This window comes from Tamandua tetradactyla, chromosome 15, assembly GCF_023851605.1.
Source record: "Tamandua tetradactyla isolate mTamTet1 chromosome 15, mTamTet1.pri, whole genome shotgun sequence".
NCBI lineage: Eukaryota > Metazoa > Chordata > Mammalia > Pilosa > Myrmecophagidae > Tamandua > Tamandua tetradactyla.
Window position 1 is genome coordinate 86,073,903 of NC_135341.1, and position 23,745 is coordinate 86,097,647.

The 23,745-nt window shown below is 40.4% G+C and overlaps 1 protein-coding gene across 8 annotated transcripts in view; it reads right to left on the reverse strand.

Moving 5' to 3' along the window:
- TFDP2 (transcription factor Dp-2) overlaps positions 1-23,745 on the reverse strand; it is a 218,285-nt gene that overhangs the window by 43,898 nt on the left and 150,642 nt on the right. For all 8 annotated transcript variants that reach the window (XM_077130301.1, XM_077130302.1, XM_077130300.1 and 5 more), the window contains 2 exons: positions 8,452-8,567; positions 7,041-7,088 (listed from right to left, as the gene is read on the reverse strand). In XM_077130301.1, the coding sequence (XP_076986416.1) occupies positions 7,041-7,088; positions 8,452-8,567 (164 nt within the window). The remainder of the gene's footprint in view (positions 1-7,040; positions 7,089-8,451; positions 8,568-23,745) is intronic.

Below are 23,745 nucleotides of genomic sequence, written 5' to 3' on the forward strand. Positions count from 1 at the left end.
TCCTTCTAGTTCCATCTAATTCACATCTTGTCCATTTTAAATCTTGAGTTCAGCCTTTCCTCTCTCATCGCACTGCCCTAGGTCAGCCTTCACATCTCTCAGACGGTAAGTAGAGCTTTATGCGTTTTCTCTTGAAGCTGCCTAGAGGTTCTCCATGTGGCAGTGATGGGAACCGAGCTCCATGAACCTGACCATGCCCTTGTTCTGTTTAAACCTGGGGGCGGGGGCAGCAGTGGATGCTTCAGGCAATGCTAAGCAATTTCATTTCTGAAAAGGATCCATTAATTCCCACCTTCCACATACATCACCACACAAAACACACCCTATGTTTATTTGCTCTGGAGTCTGGCACAGTTAGATGTAAATGGTCAGTCACACATAAATGTATAATTATTAGTACAACTTAGGTGCCAGGAGTAAATAAGGATTGCTAAAAACAGGAATGCAGGAGTTATTTTCGAAAAAATATGTTGTGTATGGGGTTTTATATTTATACTAAAAATTGGAGGATGGCTTAAAGTAAATGAAATTCTTAACTCAGTGGTTATATACTTTAGAAAGCTAGGGAGGAAGCAGTGTTGTTGTTTTTCATCTAACTCTAGGTCTTTAAAAAAGGGAGCCATAAGATCATCATAGTGTAGTTTTGGGCAACCATTTGACTAATTTGCTCCATAAAAACATCCATGGATAATATTTAAAGAAAGAAACTAACCAAACTAAAAAAAACAAATAGAAATAGAGAAGCTAGAAATAAATACAGAAATAATTACGATAAATTAAAGAAACTAAATAGAAACAACTTAATTTGTACTTGTATCTCAAGTATTGACAACCATACTCTTGAAACATAGAACTACATAATTGTAAAACTACATAATTCAGTGCATGAATTGATAGTAAACTTGAACAATGAACAATGCCTCTAAGTGAAACATTTAAAAGCGGGCCACGGTAGCTCAGCAGGTAGAGTTCTCACAACGCACATACAGACACACCACGACGGGACCTGGGTTTGATTCCCAGTGCCTGTCCATGCCAGTTTTGAACTTTAGGTAATTAAAATCCTATAGCATTTACTGTTTTGTGTCTAACTCAATATTATCTCCAAGAAATTAATATTTTTCAGAAATTAATGAATGATTTTAGCTCATTCATTCCGTTGTATGACTACACTACAAACTTATTTATCTGTTCTACTGATGGATATTTGGTTTGCTGGAGACTAATTACTATGACAGTGCTTCTGTGAACTTTCTTGTATATGTTTTTGGGGATACTGGTGTGCATCTGTCAGGTGTATACGTAGGAATGGAATTACTGTGTCACAAGGATGTGTGCGATCAGCTTTAGTAGACACTGCCAACTTCCAACACAACTGCAACAATTCGCACAGCTGCCATGCTATATGAGGGTTCAGATGCTTTACTTCCTTGAGAAAACTTAGTATTGTTTACATTTTTCATTTTAGCCATTCTGGTGGGTGTGAAACGGCATTATATTGTGAATTTCATATGCAGTTTCCTGATGCTAATGACGATTAGCACTTTTTCATATGTTCATTAGCTATTTCTATTTGTTGGGGGAATAGAAAAATTCAATTATTTTTTATATTGCCCTTACATCCAGAAACCTTGCTAAGTTCAGTTATTAATTCCAACGGTTTACCTGCAGATTCTTTTGAGTATTCTAGGCACACAATCATGTCATCTTAAACAATGCCAATTTTATTTGTTTCTTTACAACACTTATACCTTCTCTTTTTGTTTCCTGGCTTACTGCAGTTGCTGGAATTTCTATTACAATAATGACTAGAAGTGGTGATAGCCAGAATCTTTCTTTCTTTTTCTGATCCCAATTTTAAAAGCTTTTTTTTTTTTAGCTTAAATGTGTTTTTATTGTGACATACTTCAACCCTACAGTCCAAAATAAACAATAGTAAAACGAACATCTGTGTACTCACTAGCCATTTTTTATCAGACTTTGCCATTTTCATTTTTGCTTTGGACTTTAAGAAATTAAATATCACCCATACAAGTCAAGTCCTTAGTCTTCTTCCCCAAACCCCTTCCACACCTCTTGCCCCAGAGATGCCACCATTCAGTTTCTTACATGTTTATCCTCTTTATACATATTTAAGCATTATCATGTTATAGAGTATTGTTTTGCAGTTTTATGAACTTTATATAAATGGCTTCTTACATTTATATGATGGCTTTCCTGCTAGTTTGTCATTTTGCCAAAATGAGTAGAGTTTAATCAGATGCTTTCTTCTGTACATATTGATCATAAAATCTTTCTCCTTTATTCTGTACAAAACTTAGATTCTCAGCCTTCTGCCCACAATCAGCAAACAACCTCATACCTAACAGTTGCAGAGGAATTTGCTCACTTTTCTGAGGTTCTCCCCTCTCTAGTCCTCGATGATTAAGGAGCTTTCTGATGTCTTCAAAGAGATGCTTTATCCATCTTACTCACTTTTCTAGCTATTCTTGGCTGGAACACTAGACTGCTGCAAGTTATTCCACTTACAAAAATTTGTTAATCATGTTTTAATTTCTGAAAACTTTTGTCTTCTTTGCTCCATTTTCATAGGATACTATTCTTGTATTACAATATTATCTCTTCTCAGAAGCCTTTAGAGGATGATAATACAGCTTTGTTTTATTTTTCCTATTTCCCCCAGAGTTAGCTCTTTTTTCACCTTGGTCCTTATCTTTCATGAAAGTTTTCCAAAAATATCTTGTCCTTCCATGTTTACGAATGTTGAATTCAGTTGTGTAATATACACAAGTCACATGTGTATGAAGTCTGGTTTCCTAAGTTTTTCCCCAATTGGGGAGGGCTACCTTCAATTTCTCTGTATAGGGGTGGGCCATGCTGACTAGAAGGCTTTTAACTGCAGGTTGAATGGCTGTCAAGCAGGCAGTCGGTCTCTTCTCCTCCCCAGAACCACAAATGCCAATATAAGGGAGGACTGGACCGGCACACACTAAGATCCTTGAACTCTCCCAAGGTAGGAAGAGATAGTTTTTCAAGATTCAGCTTGGGGACACGTTTTTGGTGCAGTTGCTATGTGTGTGGGGCTGGGAAGGGAGGGACAAGGGGATTTGAAGTGTTGGGAAAGTTCGGCTGGACCAGTGGCTCCCTGGAAACTCTTCACTTATTACCCTAATTATTTCCCTTCCCAGTTCATCCTTGTCAACCCTAAGCTTGAAGGCTGTCCCTGACAGGGCAGGGGAGGATGGCTCCTATTTCCAAAGATGTCTTCTTCTATGCATATCTTGAGTTGTAGATTTCTGTGCTCTGAGTTATTCATTATAATCATATCAGCTTTCATCTTCCAGTTGGAAAATCTGTGCCCTTTTATAGAAGTATTTCTTTTTATTATTTTTTTACACTGTAGTTTTAATAGATCCTAGGAGCTGGGGAGGTAAACACATGTGTTCAATCCATTATCTTAAACTACAAGCTCCTTATCTAAATCTTAAATAAAGAGGGTTGACACATTTTCTCAGAACCTGAGTTCTTTGAAATCTGAAATCCTTTTTCCAAATAATACCAAAATCTAGCCTCAGAATATAAATTCTATGATCTCTTAATCCATAAAGCAAATAAAAGAACCAAAAGGAGGCATTCTTTACCAATCAAAATCAAGTTGAGAAACTGAAAAATAAACAAGAAACTAAAACCTACTAAAACACTATAGTTTGAAAAGCATGTTACATTTTATTAATAATTCCATTTGAAGTGCTCAAAAGAATTACACCTGAAGAATTAAAAATGGTTTATTTTTTCTAGGTACATAACTAAAATCCACAAACAGCAGCTTGTATATTTTCTCAATAATAATAAACATCTAAAAGTCATAGTATTAGAGTGCAACCCAGATATAATTTGCTATATATTCCATTTAAATCTCATTAAAAGGAGATTCAACCAAAATGTTTGACCAACAAAGTAGCTGAGTCACGTTTAAAAATTTAAGCTTCATTTAAACTAGCAAAAGAAATCATTTTCCTATAAGTTAAGTTTCTGGAGGGGTGGTGGAGGCTGTTAAAATGTGCAATATTTTTCTTTCTCCCTGGGTTATATCATCCAGACCTGTGACTACTTCATGCCGATATGATTTATATGCTAATGCTATCGCCACCTGGATAACTAGTAAGTTTCTCAAACTTCCTATGTTCAAAACAAAACCCTCACCTGCTCCTCAAACCTCCTACTAATTACAGCAAAAGTAAATGGTCTCATCATGTGCCCAGCTGGGCATGCCAGAACACTCAAGAGTCAGCCTTGATGTCCCTTCTTTCCTTTCTTCAATCCATCCTTTTGGTAGAGTAAAAGGATTGAGCTATCTCAGTCCTTTTGGGTCTACCTCTAAAATGTATTCGTTTTTTCCCCCTAAATTCACTGCCAAGCCACTGCCCCTGAAACAGTTTTTCTTTCCCTGCTTTTGCTCATCTCCTTAGAATCCATTATCCACCCAGCCGCCAGTGTAAGTTAAATAAATCAGGCCACCTCCCTGTTTAAAACCCTTAGCCTGAAAACCACCTTCTCTCATGAACTGACTCCTGCCTTCTTCTCCATCCATATCTCATGTCACTCTTGCCCTTTCTCACTATCTCCAGTCTGCCATGCTTCCACAAACACGTCAAGCTAGTTTCTCACTTAGGAGCTTTGCGTCTGCCATCCCCTCTGTGTGGATGGTCCCCTATCCCTCATTCACCCTTGGCTACTGAGATTCCTAGCTGCTTGGCATCATTTAGCCTCTCCTTAGACAGGCTTCCTTGAAGGGAGCCATCACTTTTCCAATACTCTCCATTTATCCTTCTTATTTCCTTGCATAGAACCTATGCACAATCTGAAATTATGTTGTTTGCTTACTATCCTCCCTCCAAATACAAGTTCCTTAAGGGCAGAGGCTTATCTATGTTGTTTATTACTATCTCTAGTGTCTAGAGCATATGGACATTTAGCAGATCTTCAAAATATATTTGTGGATGCATGAAGGATCTCATAAACATCATGAAGCAGCACAGATATTAATTACACTGATTTTGATTATTATTTTAAGCTGAGTTTTAACTGTATTCCAACAGGAAAAAAAAAGAAAATATTAAGATTAGAAGAGTATAATGGGAGAATGAAATGCCACTAGGCTAAATCTTACTTGTTTAGAACAAGAATAACAAAAAATTGCATTAGCAACCTTTGTGGTCTGGAAGGAGGGAAGCACATTACACTAAAAAATAGAATAAAAAACATCAGGGAAAAAAATCACTGAACCAAATGTAGAAAAGGGAAAGTTGAATCAATGGTTATGCCAACAAATTTATTCTAGTACTTTCATACTTAACCTTTAGAGTTCTCTCTCTTATGAAGCAGAGTTAAAAGAATTTTGTTTTCTGTAATTTTTATAGTATCCTGGTGCCACCAATTCTAATTAATTAATAGTTCCATTTTAACAAAGGCCTTAAACATTGTAAATACAACTTAAGAACATGTACTGCTGCCTTTTCTAAGAAAAAATACAAAGAAAGACCCGTTGTGAGTTGGAAAGTTTCCATTAGAGAGAAAAGAACATTTCACTATATGTTTCTTTGTGACACATCAGATCCTCAAATGTGATTCCATCAAAAGCAGATTAATCAGTTAGGAACCAAGAAGCAAGCAACGAAGGCCACTATGGAACTAAAGCAGGGCTGGGGTCAATGCGAGAAAACACACATTCTCTATTTGCAGCGCCAAGACTCTTATTCACTTTTATTTTAGACACAATTCTAGCACATTTGACCACCTAGTTTCTCAGTGCGCAGGAAAGAGCAAATTAGAAAATGTGGAAGACCAAAAAATACAATATTGAGAGCAGAACAGCCTAACAGGAGAAGGAAACTAAAATATCATTAAAAAAAGGAATTATAAAATCTAAGAAGCAAACATACATTTAAAAAGCATAGCTGGGGCGGGCCGCGGTGGCTCAGCGGGCAAGAGTGCTTGCCTGCCATGCCGGAGGACCCCGGTTCGATTCCCGGCCCCAGCCCATGTAAAAAACAAACAAACAAACAAAATATAATAAAACAAGAAAATGTTTAAAGATGTTTCCCTTTCTTCCTTCCATCCTTCCTTCCTTCTCTGTCTTTCCTTCCCTTCCTTCCTCTCTCTTTAAAAAAAAAAAAAAAAAAAAAAGCATAGCTGGCAAGGTTTTATTTAGAAGAGAGACAGTCTTACAGAGTTCATCTGCCTCTGACATGACCACTCATACTTTAATACAGTGCAATGTTAATACAGCACCTAGCATAGAGACTTGTATAGAATACTGAACTTAAGTTCAAATAGTGGCCCTAAGTTGATCGTTTTTAATGCTTGGGTTTCTGACTTGGTAGGCATATTTTTATTTAACAGACCACAGGTAATTCTAATGCACATCCAGAACTGAGAATCACTGTCCTAATATTCTAAGGAAAGATTATATCACATCCAATATATTGTTTAAGAGATCAATGAGAGTTTATTGTGGTCTAACAGCATTTTCAATAAAACTTGTTTTAAAACAGTTTGGGCAGGGCGGGCCACAGTGGCTCAGACGCGGAGTTCTCGCCTGCCATGCTGGCATGGAGACCTGGGTTCAGTTCCCATTGCCAGCCATGTTAAAAAAAAAGAGTTCCTAGGAGATATTTTTCTGGGGGCTCCCATAAATTAAAAAACAAAATAAAAAACAACAAAAAAAGTTTGGGCATACTGGGGTAACATGGAGTATTCAACTTTCGTAGAACACTTCATTTCCCAAAAGGAGGGGGGACTACATGCAATATTATCAACAGTCCCTCTCCCCCCGGATCACTTACATACAAATGTCATCAAATTATGTAATGAGGAGTAAAACAGAATACAGACTGTAGAATGAAATAATGGTAGAAACAGAATGGAGTTGAAGCTACGTGAAGAAAACATCTCATTGCTTAAACCAGAGTAGAAACGGGCACCAAACGCCCCGCCACATGGTAAAACCTCCCAAGCAAAATACTTACACTTACACTCACCTTTCTGAAAAATCAGAGTCTATAAATTCTCTAGTCCGTTTTCTATCACTAAAAAGAAAAAAGTATGAAAAGAACACATATATAAACAAAAACTTTGCTTCACGAATAATTTATTGGAACTTGTCTAATTCCACACTGAATATATCCAAACACAAAAGCTAACAAATATAAAAGATATTTATATAAAGACTTAATTTTATCACTGGACTAACAAATCACAACACAATTCAATAAGAAGTTGAAATGAGTTCACTGACTCTAAAGGGAGGAAAACGCTGCAGATTTACAAAGGAGAAAGCAAAGAAGAGCTGTATTCACTCTGGAATGACGGCTCATAGAGACGCTAGATGGGCACGTGGGGCTGCGGCTGGGCATATCCAAGCCCTCATCCTGTCCAGAGCGGGCGGCCGCCTCTGGCCCAGGCTTGGCTCTCGCACTGTCAGCCTTCAGGTCTACACAGAAATTCAGGGCGACCCTTAGATACATGGGAGGACTTTCCTAAGGGCTGAATAAAGGCCAAGGGACTGCAGTGAGTCTGCAATGTCATCTCGTTTGATGATGGAAAAGTAAGTACGTAGAGCCTTCTCTCTAATGTGGATATTTATATGCAGTTAAAGAACTCTGCCAGGATTACTTAATTAATGTGTAATTTCAAGAATTCACTTAATATTCTTGAAGCAAGGAGATTCCTCCTCCACCGAGATTTATTGTCCACTCACTAAACTCTCATATAACTAACAGTGAATATGCCACCACAGAAATAACTTTTAAGGTGACAAAATGAATGTTTGAGCCATTTATCTTACTATTTCTTTTTCTTTTATGGCAGGATGAGGTGCTAAAACAATCAGAAATAGAGAAAGTTTTGGGTAAGTGTATTATACAGAAAAAGATGTAAAATGTGAAGGTATGATACTAAAATCGGTGAATGAGTAATAGAGAAAGAACACTGATTTAGTTGCCCAGTGTTCAAAAGAATCGAGGAAATGCAATGAAAACTTTAATATATTTGGCCTCTTCTTCCTAATTTCTTTTCTAGTTTTTAAGGAAATAAGAATTCAAAGGAGAGGCTGAGTATGAACAACAATTCCTTTCTTACGTTTGTCAAAATAATATCAAATATAGCTTTTACATCTCCAAAGCTGCTAAATGTTGTGACATGAGAAGCTGTTTACGCTATTTCCGAAACAGAAGATTGCATTACAAGTCACTGCACATGACTGCTCGCCATTTAAAAACGGCCACTCCACAGATGATTCATATTTAAGGGGTAAAGTGAAACAAAATAGGTGATTTTGAAAGAAACATATTAGTTTTAAGAGCTAGACTGACAGGAAACGAGAATGGAAGATGAGATGGTGAGAAAAAGAATGAAAAACAAGACGAGAGTCTGTAAGACGCGGCGGCTTACCCGGGGGCCCAGCCCGGGCCTGCCACGTGGGTGTGGGTGACCATGGTTGGGGGTGCACAGTGACCCCCGAAGAGGACACTCCCGGGACCGGCGAGCCTCTGTGGCGTGCTTATAATCTGTAAAGGCAGGGACAAAGAAAATCACATGCTGATGCATCAAGAAAAACCTGCAGGCAGAAAATAATTGACTGTTAACCTCCTTGTATGGAGGGAAACTTGCTACCTCAAATATACTCTCCAGCCATCACCTGCAATGCAAAAATTATCTCGGATTCACGTGCATCCTGGGATCTCCTGGCACAAGTATCCTGAACACGGACATCGAAATGGGGCCACAACGCGGATTTCAACAGATGGAGGGCAATTTGGAAGAAGTAAGTGGGGAACTGACAATGTCTTGAAAATCAGGAAGATGAAAAGATTTCTTTGAAATTGTGGAACCTAACTGCAACAGAGCTTGATTTCCTGGAACTAGAGCAATAGCAAATCAGCTCTTCATGGTTTATTATATACATAAAGAAACTATATAGTTTGGATTATTATATAAATGAAATTCTATCTAGTTTTTTTTCAAGAGCATTCCCTCCTGACATTAAATATTCTTCAAAGACATTTTAAAGATTATAAAATATTCTGCCACGGGGTTATATTATTTTCCTCTTGCTAGACGTACATGGATTTTCATGTTTTTACTATTACAATGTAACGCTCTGATGAACACCTTTGCATGATGACTTGGCCTGAATTTCTACTTCCCGAGGACAGATTCCAGAAAGGGAATTAATGGAACTAGGGACATGCGCTTTTAAAAAGGCTTCTTGCTATATGTTACCAAGTTGCTCTGAGGTCTCCTTATAATTTTACTGGCGAATAGAATGTGTTTTTCCCAGAGGTGTTAATACAAAAGGCAGTCGGGCTAATCTGTAAAAGCATCTCATCTAAGGACCGAGGGCAGACTGTGGGCAGAGAGTGAGGTGGGCAGCTGCTGCATCCGTCCCTCCACCAGAATCACCATCAGGTGGGTAGAACCGTCTGGATCCACCCATCTGACACTGGGCAGCACTGGGCAGGACTGGGCAGCACTGGCCAGGGGCAGGAGGCGGGCTGGAAGCGTGGGGGGCGGCAGGGAGGGCGCTCCCACAGCAGCAGCCCCTGCCACCCCACCTCCCTGCTGGTAGCACGGGGGGCTCAGCTCTGGTCCCCACAGCGGGCTAGAGCTGGGGATGGTGGGGGTGGTGGGGGTGAGCACAGACCTGCTGCCACAAGACCTGGGCTGGGGGCGATCTCTGATCACCGAGTTTGATTAGACACTGCCTATCTCTGGATGTGCCCTGAGGGCGGCCACCATCCTGAAATGCCTCAGCTAAAGGGCAGCCGAGACTTAAGACAGCAGCTGCCTCACAACTGTGGAAACCAGTGAAAAGAAGGCATTTACTGGGCAAGTGCCAGAAGAAGAAAGCGCAGCTTTTAAAGGGCCACATGAGAAGCTCCTGACAGCCCTCGTGACCTGTATCACTGCCTCCCCAGGGCAGTCAGGAGCAGCCATGGCTCCCTTTGTGGGTCCCTGGCCCTGTCCCATCTGGGAAAGACTGACGGGGAAACTCCTCAACAACATGCCCCTCTCTCAAGATCTGCCTTCAGGCAGCCCTTGGAGGGCAGTGTGGTGGCTCCACAGGAGGCTAGGGGTGGGCTGCCGTAGGATCCTGCAACCCCACTGTGCAGTATACACCTAGAGGAACTGAGAGTGGGGACACAAATGGACATTTGTACACTGCAGTATTTTTTTTATGGCTGCAGTATTTGGATCCACAATGCATGGAGGTACCCTAAGGGCATGACGACTAAGGAATGGAGGGGGGAACTGTGGTGTCCACATACAATGGACTACTGAGCAGCTGCAAGAAGGAATGAAGTTGTGAGGCATGCAACTAAGTATATGAACCTTAAGAGCTGTATGTTGAAAGAAATGGCAGAAACAAAAGGAAAATTATCATTCCTCACTCATATTGATGAACAATAATATACAAACTCAGTGAGCTGAAGTTGACAGCATGGGTTATCAGGTTGGGGCCTATTGTAAAGGGTCTGAGATTTTGAGCTCTTACAGCACTCACAGGTATTCGGGAGTTGTAACAGTTATCTCTAATTTCTGAGACCCTGAGCTGTTTATATATAACCTGGTCATCCCCAGAAACTTTCAGTATTTATGTGACAACTAAGACTCAGAGTTAGAGCTCTGAAGCTATGAGAGCCAGCAGTACCCCATACAGGAACTGTTCAAAAAGTTGCAAAAGGGATCAGACATCAAGGAAAGATATGAATGAAGCTGACCTGGAAAGGACCAAGGTATATTAGAAGACTGGGTAAAGGATGACATGGTCCATATTTTAAAATACCAATGTCTATGTGAGACCAAAGGAAGACATGTTTATTTGGTACAAAATTTATATTACGGGTAGGGCATTTCCTAATTTAACTTGGATGTTCAGTTTAGTTGAAAACGATCAGTACATGGAATCTTTTTTTTATTGATTAAAAAAAATTAACAACAAACAAACAAAACAATAAGATATCATTCCATTCTACATATATAATCAGTAATTCTTAATATCATCACATAGTTGCATATTCATCAATTCTTAGAACATTTGCATCGATTTAGAAAAAGAAATAAAAAGAAAACAGAAAAAGAAATAAAACGATAATAGAGAAAAAAAGTTATACATACCATACCCCTTACCCCTCGCTTTCATTTACCACTAGCATTTCAAACTAAATTTATTTTAATATTTGTTCCCCCTATTATTTATTTTTATTTCATATGTTCTACTCTTTCGTTGATATGGTAGATAAAAGGAGCATCAGACACGAGGTTTTCACCTTCACAGAGTCTCATTGTGAAAGCTATATCATTGTTCAATCATCATCAAGAAACATGGCTGCTGGAACACAGCTCTACATTTTCAGGCAGTTCCCTCCAGCCTCTCCACTACATCTTGAACAACAAGGTGATATCTACTTTATGCATAAGAATAACCTCCGGGATAACCTCTCTACTCTGTTTGGAATCTCTCAGCCATTGACACTTAGTCTCATTTCACTCTTCCCCCTTTGGTCGAGAAGGTTCTCTCAATCCCTTGATGTTAATTCTCAGCTCATTCTAGGGTTTTTCTCAGTCCCTTGATGCTGAGTCTCAGCTCATTCCAGGATCTCTGTCCCACGTTGCCAGGAAGGTCCACACCCCTGGGAGTCATGCCCCACGCAGAGAGGGGGAGGGTGGTGAGACTGCTCGTCATGTTGGCTGGAGAGAGAAGCCACATCTGAGCAACAAAAGAGGCTCTCTTGGGGGTGACTCTTAGGCCTAAATTTTAAGTAGACTTGACCTATCCTTTGTGGGGTTAAGTTTCATATGAACAAACCCCAAGACTGGGGGCTCAGCCTGTAGCTTTGGTTGTCTACACTGCTTGTGAGAATATCAAGAATTTAACTTGGGGAAGTTGAATTTCTCCCCACTCTCACCATTCCCCGAAGGGGGCTTGCAAATACTTTTCCAGTCACTGATCAAATCACTCTGGGATTCATCAGGGCATCACTCTGGACAAACCAACAAAATCTCATGTCCTACCTGAGATTCCAAGTACTTATGACATTCAATCAAACTATCTACATGAGTTATATTAGGAAATGCTCTAGTCAAAATCTAAATTTTGTAACAAACATTTTTTGCTTTAGTCTCACAAATAACGTGACATTTTAAAATATTAATTACCATCTATTTTCAGCACCCTGCAATAATGACAGTCCTTTGTTCTTCCTCATGCAAAAACATTTTTAAAATTTGTACATTGTACATTCCACTATTGTTATACACTCTAGGCATTCCTAGATTATACCATCTCGATCTTTACCATCTATCTTTCTTTCTGATTTCATTTATGTCCCCAGCCCTCCTCCCTCTATTATTCTCACATGCAGCTTCATTCAGTGTTTTAACATAATTGTATTACAGTTAGGTAGTATTGTGCTGTACATTTCTGAGTTTTTATATCCAGTCCTGTTGCACAGTCTGTATACCTTCAGCTCCAATTACCCAATATCTTACCCTATTTCTATCTCCTGATGATCTCTGTTACCAACGACATATTCCAAGTTTATTCACTAATGTCGGTTCATATCAGTGAGACCATACAGCATTTGTCCTTTAGTTTTTGGCTAGTCTCACTCAGCATAATGTTCTCTAGGTCCATCCATGTTGTTACATATTTCATAAGTTTATTCTGTCTTAAAGGTGCATAATATTCCATCGTATGTATATACCACAGTTTGTTTAGCCACTCGTCTGTTGATGGACATTTTGGCTGTTTCCATCTCTTTGCAATTGTAAATAGTGCTGCTATAAACATTGGTGTGCAAGTGTCTGTTTGTGTCTTTGCCCTTAAGTCCTCTGAGTAGATACCTAGCAGTGGTATTGCTGGGTCATATGGCAATTCTATAGTCAGCTTTTTGAGGAACCGCCAAACTGCCTTCCACAGTGGTTGCACCATTTGACATTCCAGCCAACAGTGAATAAGTGTGCCTCTTTCTCCACATCCTCTCCAGCACTTGTCATTTTCTGTTTTGTTGATAATGGCCATTCTGGTGGGTGTGAGATGATATCTCATTGTGGTTTTGATTTGCATTTCTCTAATGGCCAGGGACATTGAGCATCTCTTCATGTGCCTTTTGGCCATTTGTATTTCCTCTTCTGAGAAGTGTCTGTTCAAGTCTTGTTCCCATTTTGTAATTGGATTGGCTGTCTTTTTGTTGTTGAGTTGAACAATCTCTTTATAAATTCTGGATACTAGACCTTTATCTGATATGTCGTTTCCAAATATTGTCTCCCATTGTGTAGGCTGTCTTTTTACTTTCTTGATGAAGTTCTTTGATGCACAAAAGTGTTTAATTTTGAGGAGCTCCCATTTATTTATTTCTTTCCTCAGTGCTCTTGCTTTAGGTGTAAGGTCTATAAAACCGCCTCCAATTATAAGATTTATAAGATATCTGCCTACATTTTCCTCTAACTGTTTTATGGTCTTAGACCTAATGTTTAGATCTGTGATTCATTTTGAAATAACTTTTGTATAGGGTGTGAGATACGGGTCCTCTTTCATTCTTTTGCATATGGATATCCAGTTCTCTAGGCACCATTTATTGAAGAGACTGTTCTGTCCCAGGTGAGTTGGCTTGACTGCCTTATCAAAGATTAAATGTCCATAGATGAGAGGGTCTATATCTGAGCACTCTATTCGATTCCATTGGTCAATATATCTATCTTTATGCCAGTACCATGCTGTTTTGACCACTGGCTTCATAATATGCCTTAAAGTCAGGGATTTGAGACCTCCAGCTTCATTTTTTTTCCTCGAGATACTTTTAGTAATCCGGGGCACCCTACCCTTCCAGATAAATTTGCTTATTGGTTTTTCTATTTCTGAAAAGTAAGTTGTTGGAATTTTGATTGGTATTGCGTTGAATCTGTAAATCAATTTAGATAGAATTGACATCTTAACTATATTTAGTCTTCTAATCCATGAACACGGTTTGCCCTTCCATCTATTTAGGTCTTCTGTAATTTCTTTTAACAGTTTCTTGTAGTTTTCTTTGTATAGGTCTTTTGTCTCTTTAGTTAAATTTATTCCTAAGTATTTTATTCTTTTAGTTGCAATTGTAAATGGAATTCGTTTCTTGATTTCCCCCTCAGCTTGTTCATTGCTAGTGTATAGAAACACTACAGATTTTTGAATGTTGATCTTGTAACCTGCCACATTGCTGTATTCGCTTATTAGCCCTAGTAGTTTTGCTGTGGATTTTTCAGGGTTTTTGACATATAGTATCATATCATCTGCAAACAGTGAAAGTTTTACTTCTTCCTTTCCAGTTCTGATGCCTTGTATTTCTTTTTTTTTGTCTAATTGCTCTGGCTAGAACTTCCAATACATGTTGAATAACAGTGGTGATACTGGACATCCTTGTCTTGTTCCTGATCTCAGGGGGAAAGTTTTCAGTTTTTCCCCATTGAAGATGATATTAGCTGCGGGTTTTTCATATATTCCCTTTATCATTTTAAGGAAGTTCCCTTCTATTCCTATCCTTTGAATTGTTTTCAACAGGAAAGGATGTTGAATTTTGTCAAATGCCTTCTCTGCATCAATCAAGATGATCATGTGATTTTTCTGCTTTGATTTGTTGATATGGTGTATTACATTAATTGATTTTCTTATGTTGAACCATCCTTGCATACCTGGGATGAATCCTACTTGGTCATGATGTATAATTCTTTTAATGTGTTGCTGGATTCGATTTGCTAGAATTTTGTTGAGGATTTTTGCATCTATCTTCATTAGACAGATGGGTCTGTAGTTTTCTTTTTTTGTAGTATCTTTGCCTGGTTTTGCTATGAGGGTGATATTGGCTTCATAGAATGAATTAGGTAGCTTTCCCTCCACTTCAATTTTTTTGAAGAGTTTGAGCAGGGTTGGTACTAATTCTTTCTGGAATGTTTGGTAGAATTCACATGTAAAGGTGTCTGGTCCTGGACTTTTCTTTTTGGGAAGCTTTTTAATGACTGATTCAATTTCTTTACTTGTAATTGGTTTGCTGAGGTTATCTGTCTCTTCTTGAGTCAAAGTTGGTTGTTCATGCCTTTCTAGGAAGTTGTCCATTTCATCTACATTGTTGTATTTATTAGCATAAAGTTGTTCATAGTATCCTGTTATTACCTTCTTTATTTCTGTGGGGTCAGTGGTTATGTCTCCTCTTCCATTTCTGATCTTATTTATTTGCGTCCTCTCTCTTCTTCTTTTTGTCAATCTTGCTAAGGGTCCATCAATCTTATTGATTTTCTCATAGAACCAATTTCTGGTTTTATTGATTTTCTCAATTGTTTTCATGTTCTCAATTTCATTTATTTCTGCTCTAATCTTTGTTATTTCTTTCCTTTTGCTTGCTTTGGGGTTAGTTTGCTGTTCTTTCTCCAGTTCTTCCAAATGGACAGTTAATTCCCGAATTTTTGCCCTTTCTTCTTTTTTGATATAGGCATTTAGGGCAATAAATTTCCCTCTGAGCACTGCCTTTGCTGCATCCCATAAGTTTTGATAGGTTGTGTTCTCATTTTCATTCGCCTCGAGATATTTACTGATTTCTCTTGTAATTTCTTCCTTGACCCACTGGTTGTTCAAAAGTGTGCTGTTGAGCCTCCACATATTTGTGAATTTTCTGGTGCTCTGCCTATTATTGATTTCCAACTTCATTCCTTTATGATCTGAGAAAGTGTTGTGTACGACTTCAATCTTTTTAAATTTGTTGAGACTTGCTTTGTGACCCAGCATATGGTCTATCTTTGAGAATGATCCATGAGCACTTGAGAAAAAGGTGTATCCTGCTGTTGTGGGGTGTAATGTCCTATAAATGTCTGTTAAGTCTAGCTCATTTATTATAATATTCAAATTCTCTGTTTCTTTATTGATCCTCTGTCTAGATGTTCTGTCCATTGATGAGAGTGGGGAATTGTAGTCTCCAACTATTATGGTAGATGTGTCTATCTCCCTTTTCAGTGTTTGCAGTGTTTTCCTCACATATTTTGGGGCATTCTGTTTCGGTGCATAAATATTTATGATTGTTATGTCCTCATGTTGAATTGTTTCTCTTATTAGTACATAGTATCCTTCTTTGTCTCTTTTAATTGTTTTACATTTGAAGTCTAATTTGTTGGATATTAGTATAGCTACTCCTGCTCTTTTCTGGTTGTTATTTGCATGGAATATCTTTTCCAACCTTTCTCTTTCAACCTATGTTTATCTTTGGGTCTAAGATGTGTTTCCTGTAGACAGCATATAGAAGGATCCTGTTTTTTTAATCCATTCTGCCAGTCTATGTCTTTTGATTGGGGAGTTCAATCCATCAACATTTAGTGTTATTACTGTACAGGTAGTACTTTCTTCTACCATTTTGACTTTTGTATTTTGTATGTCTTATCTAATTTTCCTTCTTTCTACACTCTTCTCCACACCTCCCTCTTCTGTCTTTTCGTATCTGTCTCTTTTACTCCCCTTAGTATTTCTTGCAGAGCTGGTCTCTTGGTCACAAATTCTCTCAGTGATTTTTTGTCTGAAAATGCTTTAATTTCTCTCTCATTTTTGAAGGACAATTTTGCTGGGTATAGAATTCTTGGTTGGCAGTTTTTCTCTTTTAGTAATTTAAATATATCATCCCACCGTCTTCTCGCCTCCATGGTTTCTGCTGAGAAATCTACACATAGTCTTATTGGGTTTCCCTTGTATGTGATGGATTGCTTTTCTCTTGCTGCTTTCAAGATCCTCTCTTTCTCTTTGACCTCTGACATTCTGACTAGTAAGTGTCTTGGAGAACGTCTATTTGGATCTATTCTCTTTGGGGTATGCTGCACTTCTTGGATCTGTAATTTTAGGTCTTTCATAAGAGTTGGGAAATTTTCAGTGGTAGTATCTTCCATTAGTTTTTCTCCTACTTTTCCCTTCTCTTCTCATTCCGGGACCCCCACAACATGTATATTTGTGCGCTTCATATTATCATTCAGTTCCCTGAGTCCCTGCTCATATTTTCCTATTTTTTTCACTATAGTTTCTGTATCTTGTCAGATTTCAGATGTTCCATCCTCCAGTTCATTGATCCTAACCTCTGTCTCTTGAAATCTACCATTGTAGGTTTCCATTGTTTTTTTCATCTCCTCTGCTGTGTCTTTCATCCCCATAAGTTCCATGATTTGTTTTTTCAGACTTGCCATTTCTTCTTTTTATTCGTTCCTTGCCTTCTTCATATCCTCCTTCAATTCATTGATTTGGTTTTTGATGAGGTTTTCCATGTCTGTTTGTATATTCTGAATTAGTTGTTTCAGCTCTTCTACCTCATTTGAACTATTGGTTTGTTCCTTTGACTGGGCCATATCTTCAATTTTCCTGGTGTGATTTGTTATTTTTTGCTGGTGCCTAGACATTTAATTACCTTAATTATTCTAGTCATTTTTTTCAATTATCTTACCTAGGGTTTTCTTGCTAGATGAGTCTGTTGTCTATCCGTTCTTTGACCTTCAGTTCAGCTTTTTCTGGACCTCTAGCTTAGGTTTTGTTTAACAGAGGAGAATTTTTCAGTTCCTGTTTTCTTGTTTCTTGCCCTGCTTGTAAGGTGCCTTTTCCCTCCCTACCCTTAGGAGGGTCTACTTAGGTAATATAGACTCCACCAGCCAGGTTTTCCCCGGACTAAACTGGACTCCTATCAGGGGGAAGGAGTCACCTGCGTCAGTTTTCCCTGAAGGTGAGACCCAGCAGGTTAAAAGACTTTCCTGTGAAGTCTCTGGGCTCTGTTTTTCTTATCCTGCCCAGTATGTGGTGCTTGTCTGCCTGCAGGTCCCACCAGCAAAAGATGTTGTGGCACCTCTAAGTTTGGAAGGCTCTCCCTGCTGGGGGTGTGGTGGAGACAGAGGAGAGGTTGTAGGCTGGTTTTAATGGCTTCAAATTGCCTAGCCCTGGGTTCTGAATTCCTTGAGAGAGGGATTCCACCTGAGTTGGGCTTCATCCCTCCCCTGGGGAAGGCACAGGTGGGAGAGAGCCCTGAAAGCAGCCCATTTCTGCCTATGCCGGGTCAGTTGCAGCCTGAGTAGTCCCGCCGCTGAATCCAAAGGCAGCCAAGCCTCCATAGAGACAGCCACAAAAACCTCCGTTTCGTCCCCTTTCCTCTTTTTTGGTTAGCCCAATATGCGACCTCCGCCTTGGCCAGGTTCGCCTGATTGGGAGCCTATTTTTAGTAGTCAGAATTTGTTAATTAATGCCACAATTCAGTCCCTGCTACTGTTAGAGTGTCTTTCCTTTCCCTCTAGGAAGCTTCTGTGGGGGAGGGGCGCCAGGCGCCAGTCGTCGCTTGGGGAACTCATGGTTCGGGGGGGGCTCGCAGCCGGTCCAGCTGGTTCAGACTGGGGTACACTGTGTGTCCAGTCACTGTCCTGGCTCTGGGAGCTGTTCTGTACTGTTTCTGGTTATTTAGTAGTTGTTCTGGAGGACAAACTAAAACGCGCACCTTGCTAAGCCACCATCTTGGCCCTCTGAATGGTGATATTTTGACTATCTCTTTTGCCAGCTCACTCCATGGATTGGGAGTGTCATTCTGATTATGGGAATCAGAGTCCTTAGTGCTTTTGAGTCCAGTTAGAGTAGAAAATCATTTATAAAAACTCATTTTTAAGATTCTGTTTTTTAAGAACCACTCCTGGTACTAAGATGTATCAGTTAAGGTTCTCCAGAGAAGCAGAATGAACAGGAAACACTCACAAATAAAAAATTTATAAAAGTGTCTCACATGACCACGGGAACATAGAGTCCAAAATCTGCAAGGCAAGCTGTGAAGCCGACGATTCTGATGGAGGGTCTGGATGAACTCCACAGGTGAGGTTCACCAGCCGAAGCAGGAAGACAGTACATGGAATCTTGAATAGGGTGTGAGATCTTCTTGGTTTGTGCGACTTAATGTGATGCCCCAAAACACCCCAGAGTCATTTGGGCAAGAATAAAAAAGTATTTGCAAAGTCCCCTTGGGGCACTGGAGAATAAGGAGGAAATATTCAACTTCCCCATCTGGGGAATCCTGATTCTTTTGCAAGAGTGGGGATAATCAATTCAATACACTGAGCTTTCAATCTTGGGGTTTGACCCTGTGAAACTTATTCCTGCAAAGGAGAAGCTAAGCCTACTTATAATTATGTCTAAGAGTCACCCCCAGAGAACCTCTTTTGTTACTCAGATGTGGTCTCTCTCTCTAAGCCAACTCAGCAGGTGAACTCACTGCCCTCCCCATTATATGAGACATGACTCCCAGGGGTGTAAACCTCCTTGGCAATGTGGGACATGACTCCTGGGATGAGCTGGAACCCAGCATCAAGGGATTGAGAAACCTTACTTGACCAAATGAGGGAAGAGAGAAAGGAGACAAAACAAAGTTTCAATGGCTGAGAGATTTCAAACAGAGTCAAGAAGTTATCCTGGAGGTTATTCTTATGCATTATGAAGCCATCCCTTTTAAGTTTATGGTGTATTGGAGTGGCTGGAGGGAAGTACCCGAAACGTTGAGCTGTTACAGTAGCCTTGATTCTTGAAGACGATTGTACAACAATGTCGCTTTTACAATGGGATTATGTGATTGTGAAAACCTTGTGTCTGATGCTCCATTTATCCAGGGTATGGACAGATGAGTAAAAAATATGGATTAAAAAAAATAAAAAACAAATAATGGGGGGTGCATAAAGGGTTAAGTAAATTGGGCAGATGGAAACACTAGTGGTCAATGCAAGGGGTAAGGGCTTGGTATGTATGAGTTTTTTCTTTTTTCTTTTTATTTCTACTTCTGGAGTGATGCAAACATTAAAAATGATCACGGTGATAAGCACACAACTATGTGATGATGTGTGTGAGCCACTGATTGTTCACATGTGTGGACCATGTGTGTGTAAACACTTTCTCAATTAAAAAAGAAAATCTGCCCTCCAGGTAAAAGAAGCCTGAGTCGGGGAAACCAGTATAAGAAACAACTGATTTGAGATAAACTTCTGGGAAGATGGCAGAATAGGGTACGTCAAGTTCAGCCCTGCTCCAAAGAACAGCTAGAGAAGGGACAGAAAAAAGACTGGACCAGCGATTCCAGGGTGTGAGAGACTGGGAGGGTCTTCTACACCACTAGGGAGCCCTGGCTGCCAAGGCTGAAGAACGGGACAAGGCCACTCCCGGACAAGGCCCCCAACCCCCAGGAGTGAACTGACAGGGAGGCCAGGACCAGGGAGTCAGCCGAGCAGTGCTTCCTGATGCACTACACCCATGCGCACCGCCCAGCCCCACGACCCACTACTCCCCCTACATCTCACACACCTGAACCCCATTCACCTGGCCCCTCACTGCACTCCACGCACCCTCGCCCCGACCCCACTCCCCGCGCAGCCACGCCTCACACCCCCACCCTGCGCATTTGCACAAGCTGCTCCAACCCGACCCACCCTCCCATGCAAGAACACAGTCTTGCCCCGCCCCTCCTGAGACCCGCATACCTGTGCCCAGCACCTCAACCCCCACCTCCCCTTCCCCGAGCCCTGCAGGTGCTCACCTTCATGCCCGGGCAACACCTGCATGGGCCTACAGAGTCGCTTAACCCTGTCCAGCCCCCTGAGCTCTGCACTCGCGCACATCAGCATCTGGACCCCTAGATTTGTGCATGGTCACACATCCACTCCCACCACACCCCCTCGGCTCTGGGCAGGCGCTGACCTGTGTACCCGGGCCATACCCGCCCCAGTCCACACAGGCACAATGCCACCCTGCTGCCTCTGAGCTCTGTACATGTGCACATCAGGGCCCTATCCCCCAAACCCACACACACCACGGCCTGTCTCTCAGATCCAAGTACTGGCACAGCCACATCCTCCCTGCCAAGCATCCACTTATCCAAGCATGGACTTCTTGACCCCTGCACCTCACGCCCCCCACCCATACATGTGCACACCCTTGCCCCAGCCCACAGCACACCTGGCAGGTACTCTCAGGCACACCTGTGCCATGTGACCTCTGCTCTGCACAAGCGGGCACTTCTAGCCCACCCCTGCACCTGTGGACCCATGCCAGGGCCCCAGATTCACATCTGCTTCCCAGACCTGACACATTCCCCTGTGCAAGGACACACCAGCACGCCAAACTCTCAGTAACCCAACTTCTGTGCTCTGTGCCCCACACCCTGACACCCATGACTCCCACACTCCACATGCCCAGCCACATCCTGCCCACGTAAGAGCCCCAGCACAACTATTCATCTGCCTCCCGCACTGCCCTATCTCTGTGCCCCCCATGATGCACCCTGCTTCAGAGCTCCAAGGCCTGCCTGAGCTGCTCCTCACCCTCATGCCCCCTGTACCACACCCACACAACCCCATGGCTTGTACCCCACACTCACAGGCAACAGTGTAGCATCCGCAACCTGTGCCTATACCTGTGTCACAAGCCCTCACCACACCGTTCTGCTGAGCCCCGTGCCCCACGTTCTGCTCCACACCTGTCCCACAAATACAAAGCTTTAGATTACTGAAGGAAATCAACTTCCAAAGTAAACCAGTCAAGACATTTACATGCTGCAAAGACAACAGAAGATCACTAAGCATATCATAATGCAGAGAGATATAGCCCTGCCAAACAACCAAATTAAAACACCAGAGGAGACACAGACATTGGAACAACTAAACAAAGACGTTCATATAACTCTACTCAATAAAATAAGTGGGATGGCTAATGACATAAAGGACATTAAGAAGACACTAGAAGAGCATAAGGAGGAATTTGAAAGGATAAATAGAAAAATAGCAAGAAATCACAGAGATTAAAGATGCTGTAGACCAAAAATATACTAGAGAGACACACAGCAGATTTGAAGAGGTAGAAGAAAGAATAAGTGAACAAGAGCACATGAGAACTGATTTTGAACACACAAAAGAACAAATGACAAAAAAGATGGAAAAAATTGAACTGGATCTCAGGGAAATGATGGATAAAACAAGTGCACAAATATGAGAATCACTGGTGTCCCAGAAGAAGAGAAAAGGACTACAAAGATTAGTGGAAGATATAATGGGGGAACTTCCCAACCTTTATAAAAGACATAAATATGCAAATAAAAGGCCAATGAACTCCATATAGAATAAATCCAACTAAGCCTTCCCCAAGACACACACTAATCAGTCTGTCAGATGTTAAAGAGAAGCAGAAAATCCTGAAAGCACAAAGAGAAAAACAATATATTACATTAAAGGGAAACCACATAAGACTGAGTTCAGACTACCCAACTCACACTACAGAGATGAGAAGGCAGTGGTATGATATATTTAAGATCCTGAAAGAGAAAGACTTCCAGCCAAGAATTATGTACCCAGCCAAATTGTCCTTCTAAACAGAGGGAGAAATTAAAATTTTCACAAACGAACAAAAGCTGAGAGAATGTGACATTAAGAGATCAGCTCTACAGAGATATGTGGGAGTGCTGCCAGCTGGAAAAAAAAAAAATAGGAGAGGGAGGTCTGGGGGAGGGCACAAAATTAAAGAATACCAGTTAGGGTAACCTAAAGGATAAAAAGAGAAAGAGGGAAAAGAATATTTACATCTGACAAATAAAATACAAAGGATAAGATGGTGAATTCAAGATATACATTTACAGTAATAACTTTGAATGTTAATGGACTAAACCTACCAACTAAAAGATACAGATTGGCAAAGTGGATGAAGAAACATAACCCATCTATATGCAGCTAACAAGAGACTCATCTTGGATACCAGGATACAAACAGATTGAAAGTGAAAGGATAGAAAAAGATGTCCCATGCAAGCTGTAACCAAAAGAAAACAGGAACGGCCATACTATCAGACAAAATAGAGTTTAAAGGTAAAGACAGCATAAGAGACAAAGAAGGACACTATATATTAGTATAAGGGACAATTGACCAAGAAGAAATAACAATCATAAATGTCTATGCTCCCAATCAAGGAGCCCCAAAGTACATGAGACAGACATTGACAAAACTGAAGGAAGCGATAAGATGTTTCAACAACAATAGTAGGAAACTTCAGTACACCACTCTCCTCTACAGACAGAACAACCAGACAGATCAACAAGGAAACAGAGAAGTTAAACAACTTGATAAATGAATTAGACCTAACAGACATATTTAGGTCATTACACCCCCAAATACCAGGATATACATTTTTCTCTCGTACTCATGGAGCATTCTCTAGGATAGATCACATCCTGGGGCACAAAACAGGTCTTTATAAATTAAAAAACACTGAAATTATTCAAAGCACTTTCTCTGATTACAGTGGAGTGAAGCTGGAAATCAATAAACAGCAAAGAACAAGAACTCTCAAAAGATAAGGAGATTAAATAACACACTCTTAAGCAATGAGAAGGTCTAAGAGGAAATAGCTACAGAAATCAGTAGCTATCTGGAGATGAATGAAAATGAGAATACAACATATCAGAACTTATGGGATGTGGCAAAGGCTGTGCTGAGGGGGAAATTTATTGCCGAAAATGCCTATATTATTAAAAACAAGAAAGAGCAAAAACCAAGGACTTAACTGCTCACCTAGAGGAACTTGAGAAAGAACAGCAAACTAACCCAAAGCAAACAGAAGAGAAATAACAAAGATTAAAGCAGAGTTAAAGGAACGGGAGAGCAAAAGAACAATAGAAAGAATCAATAAAA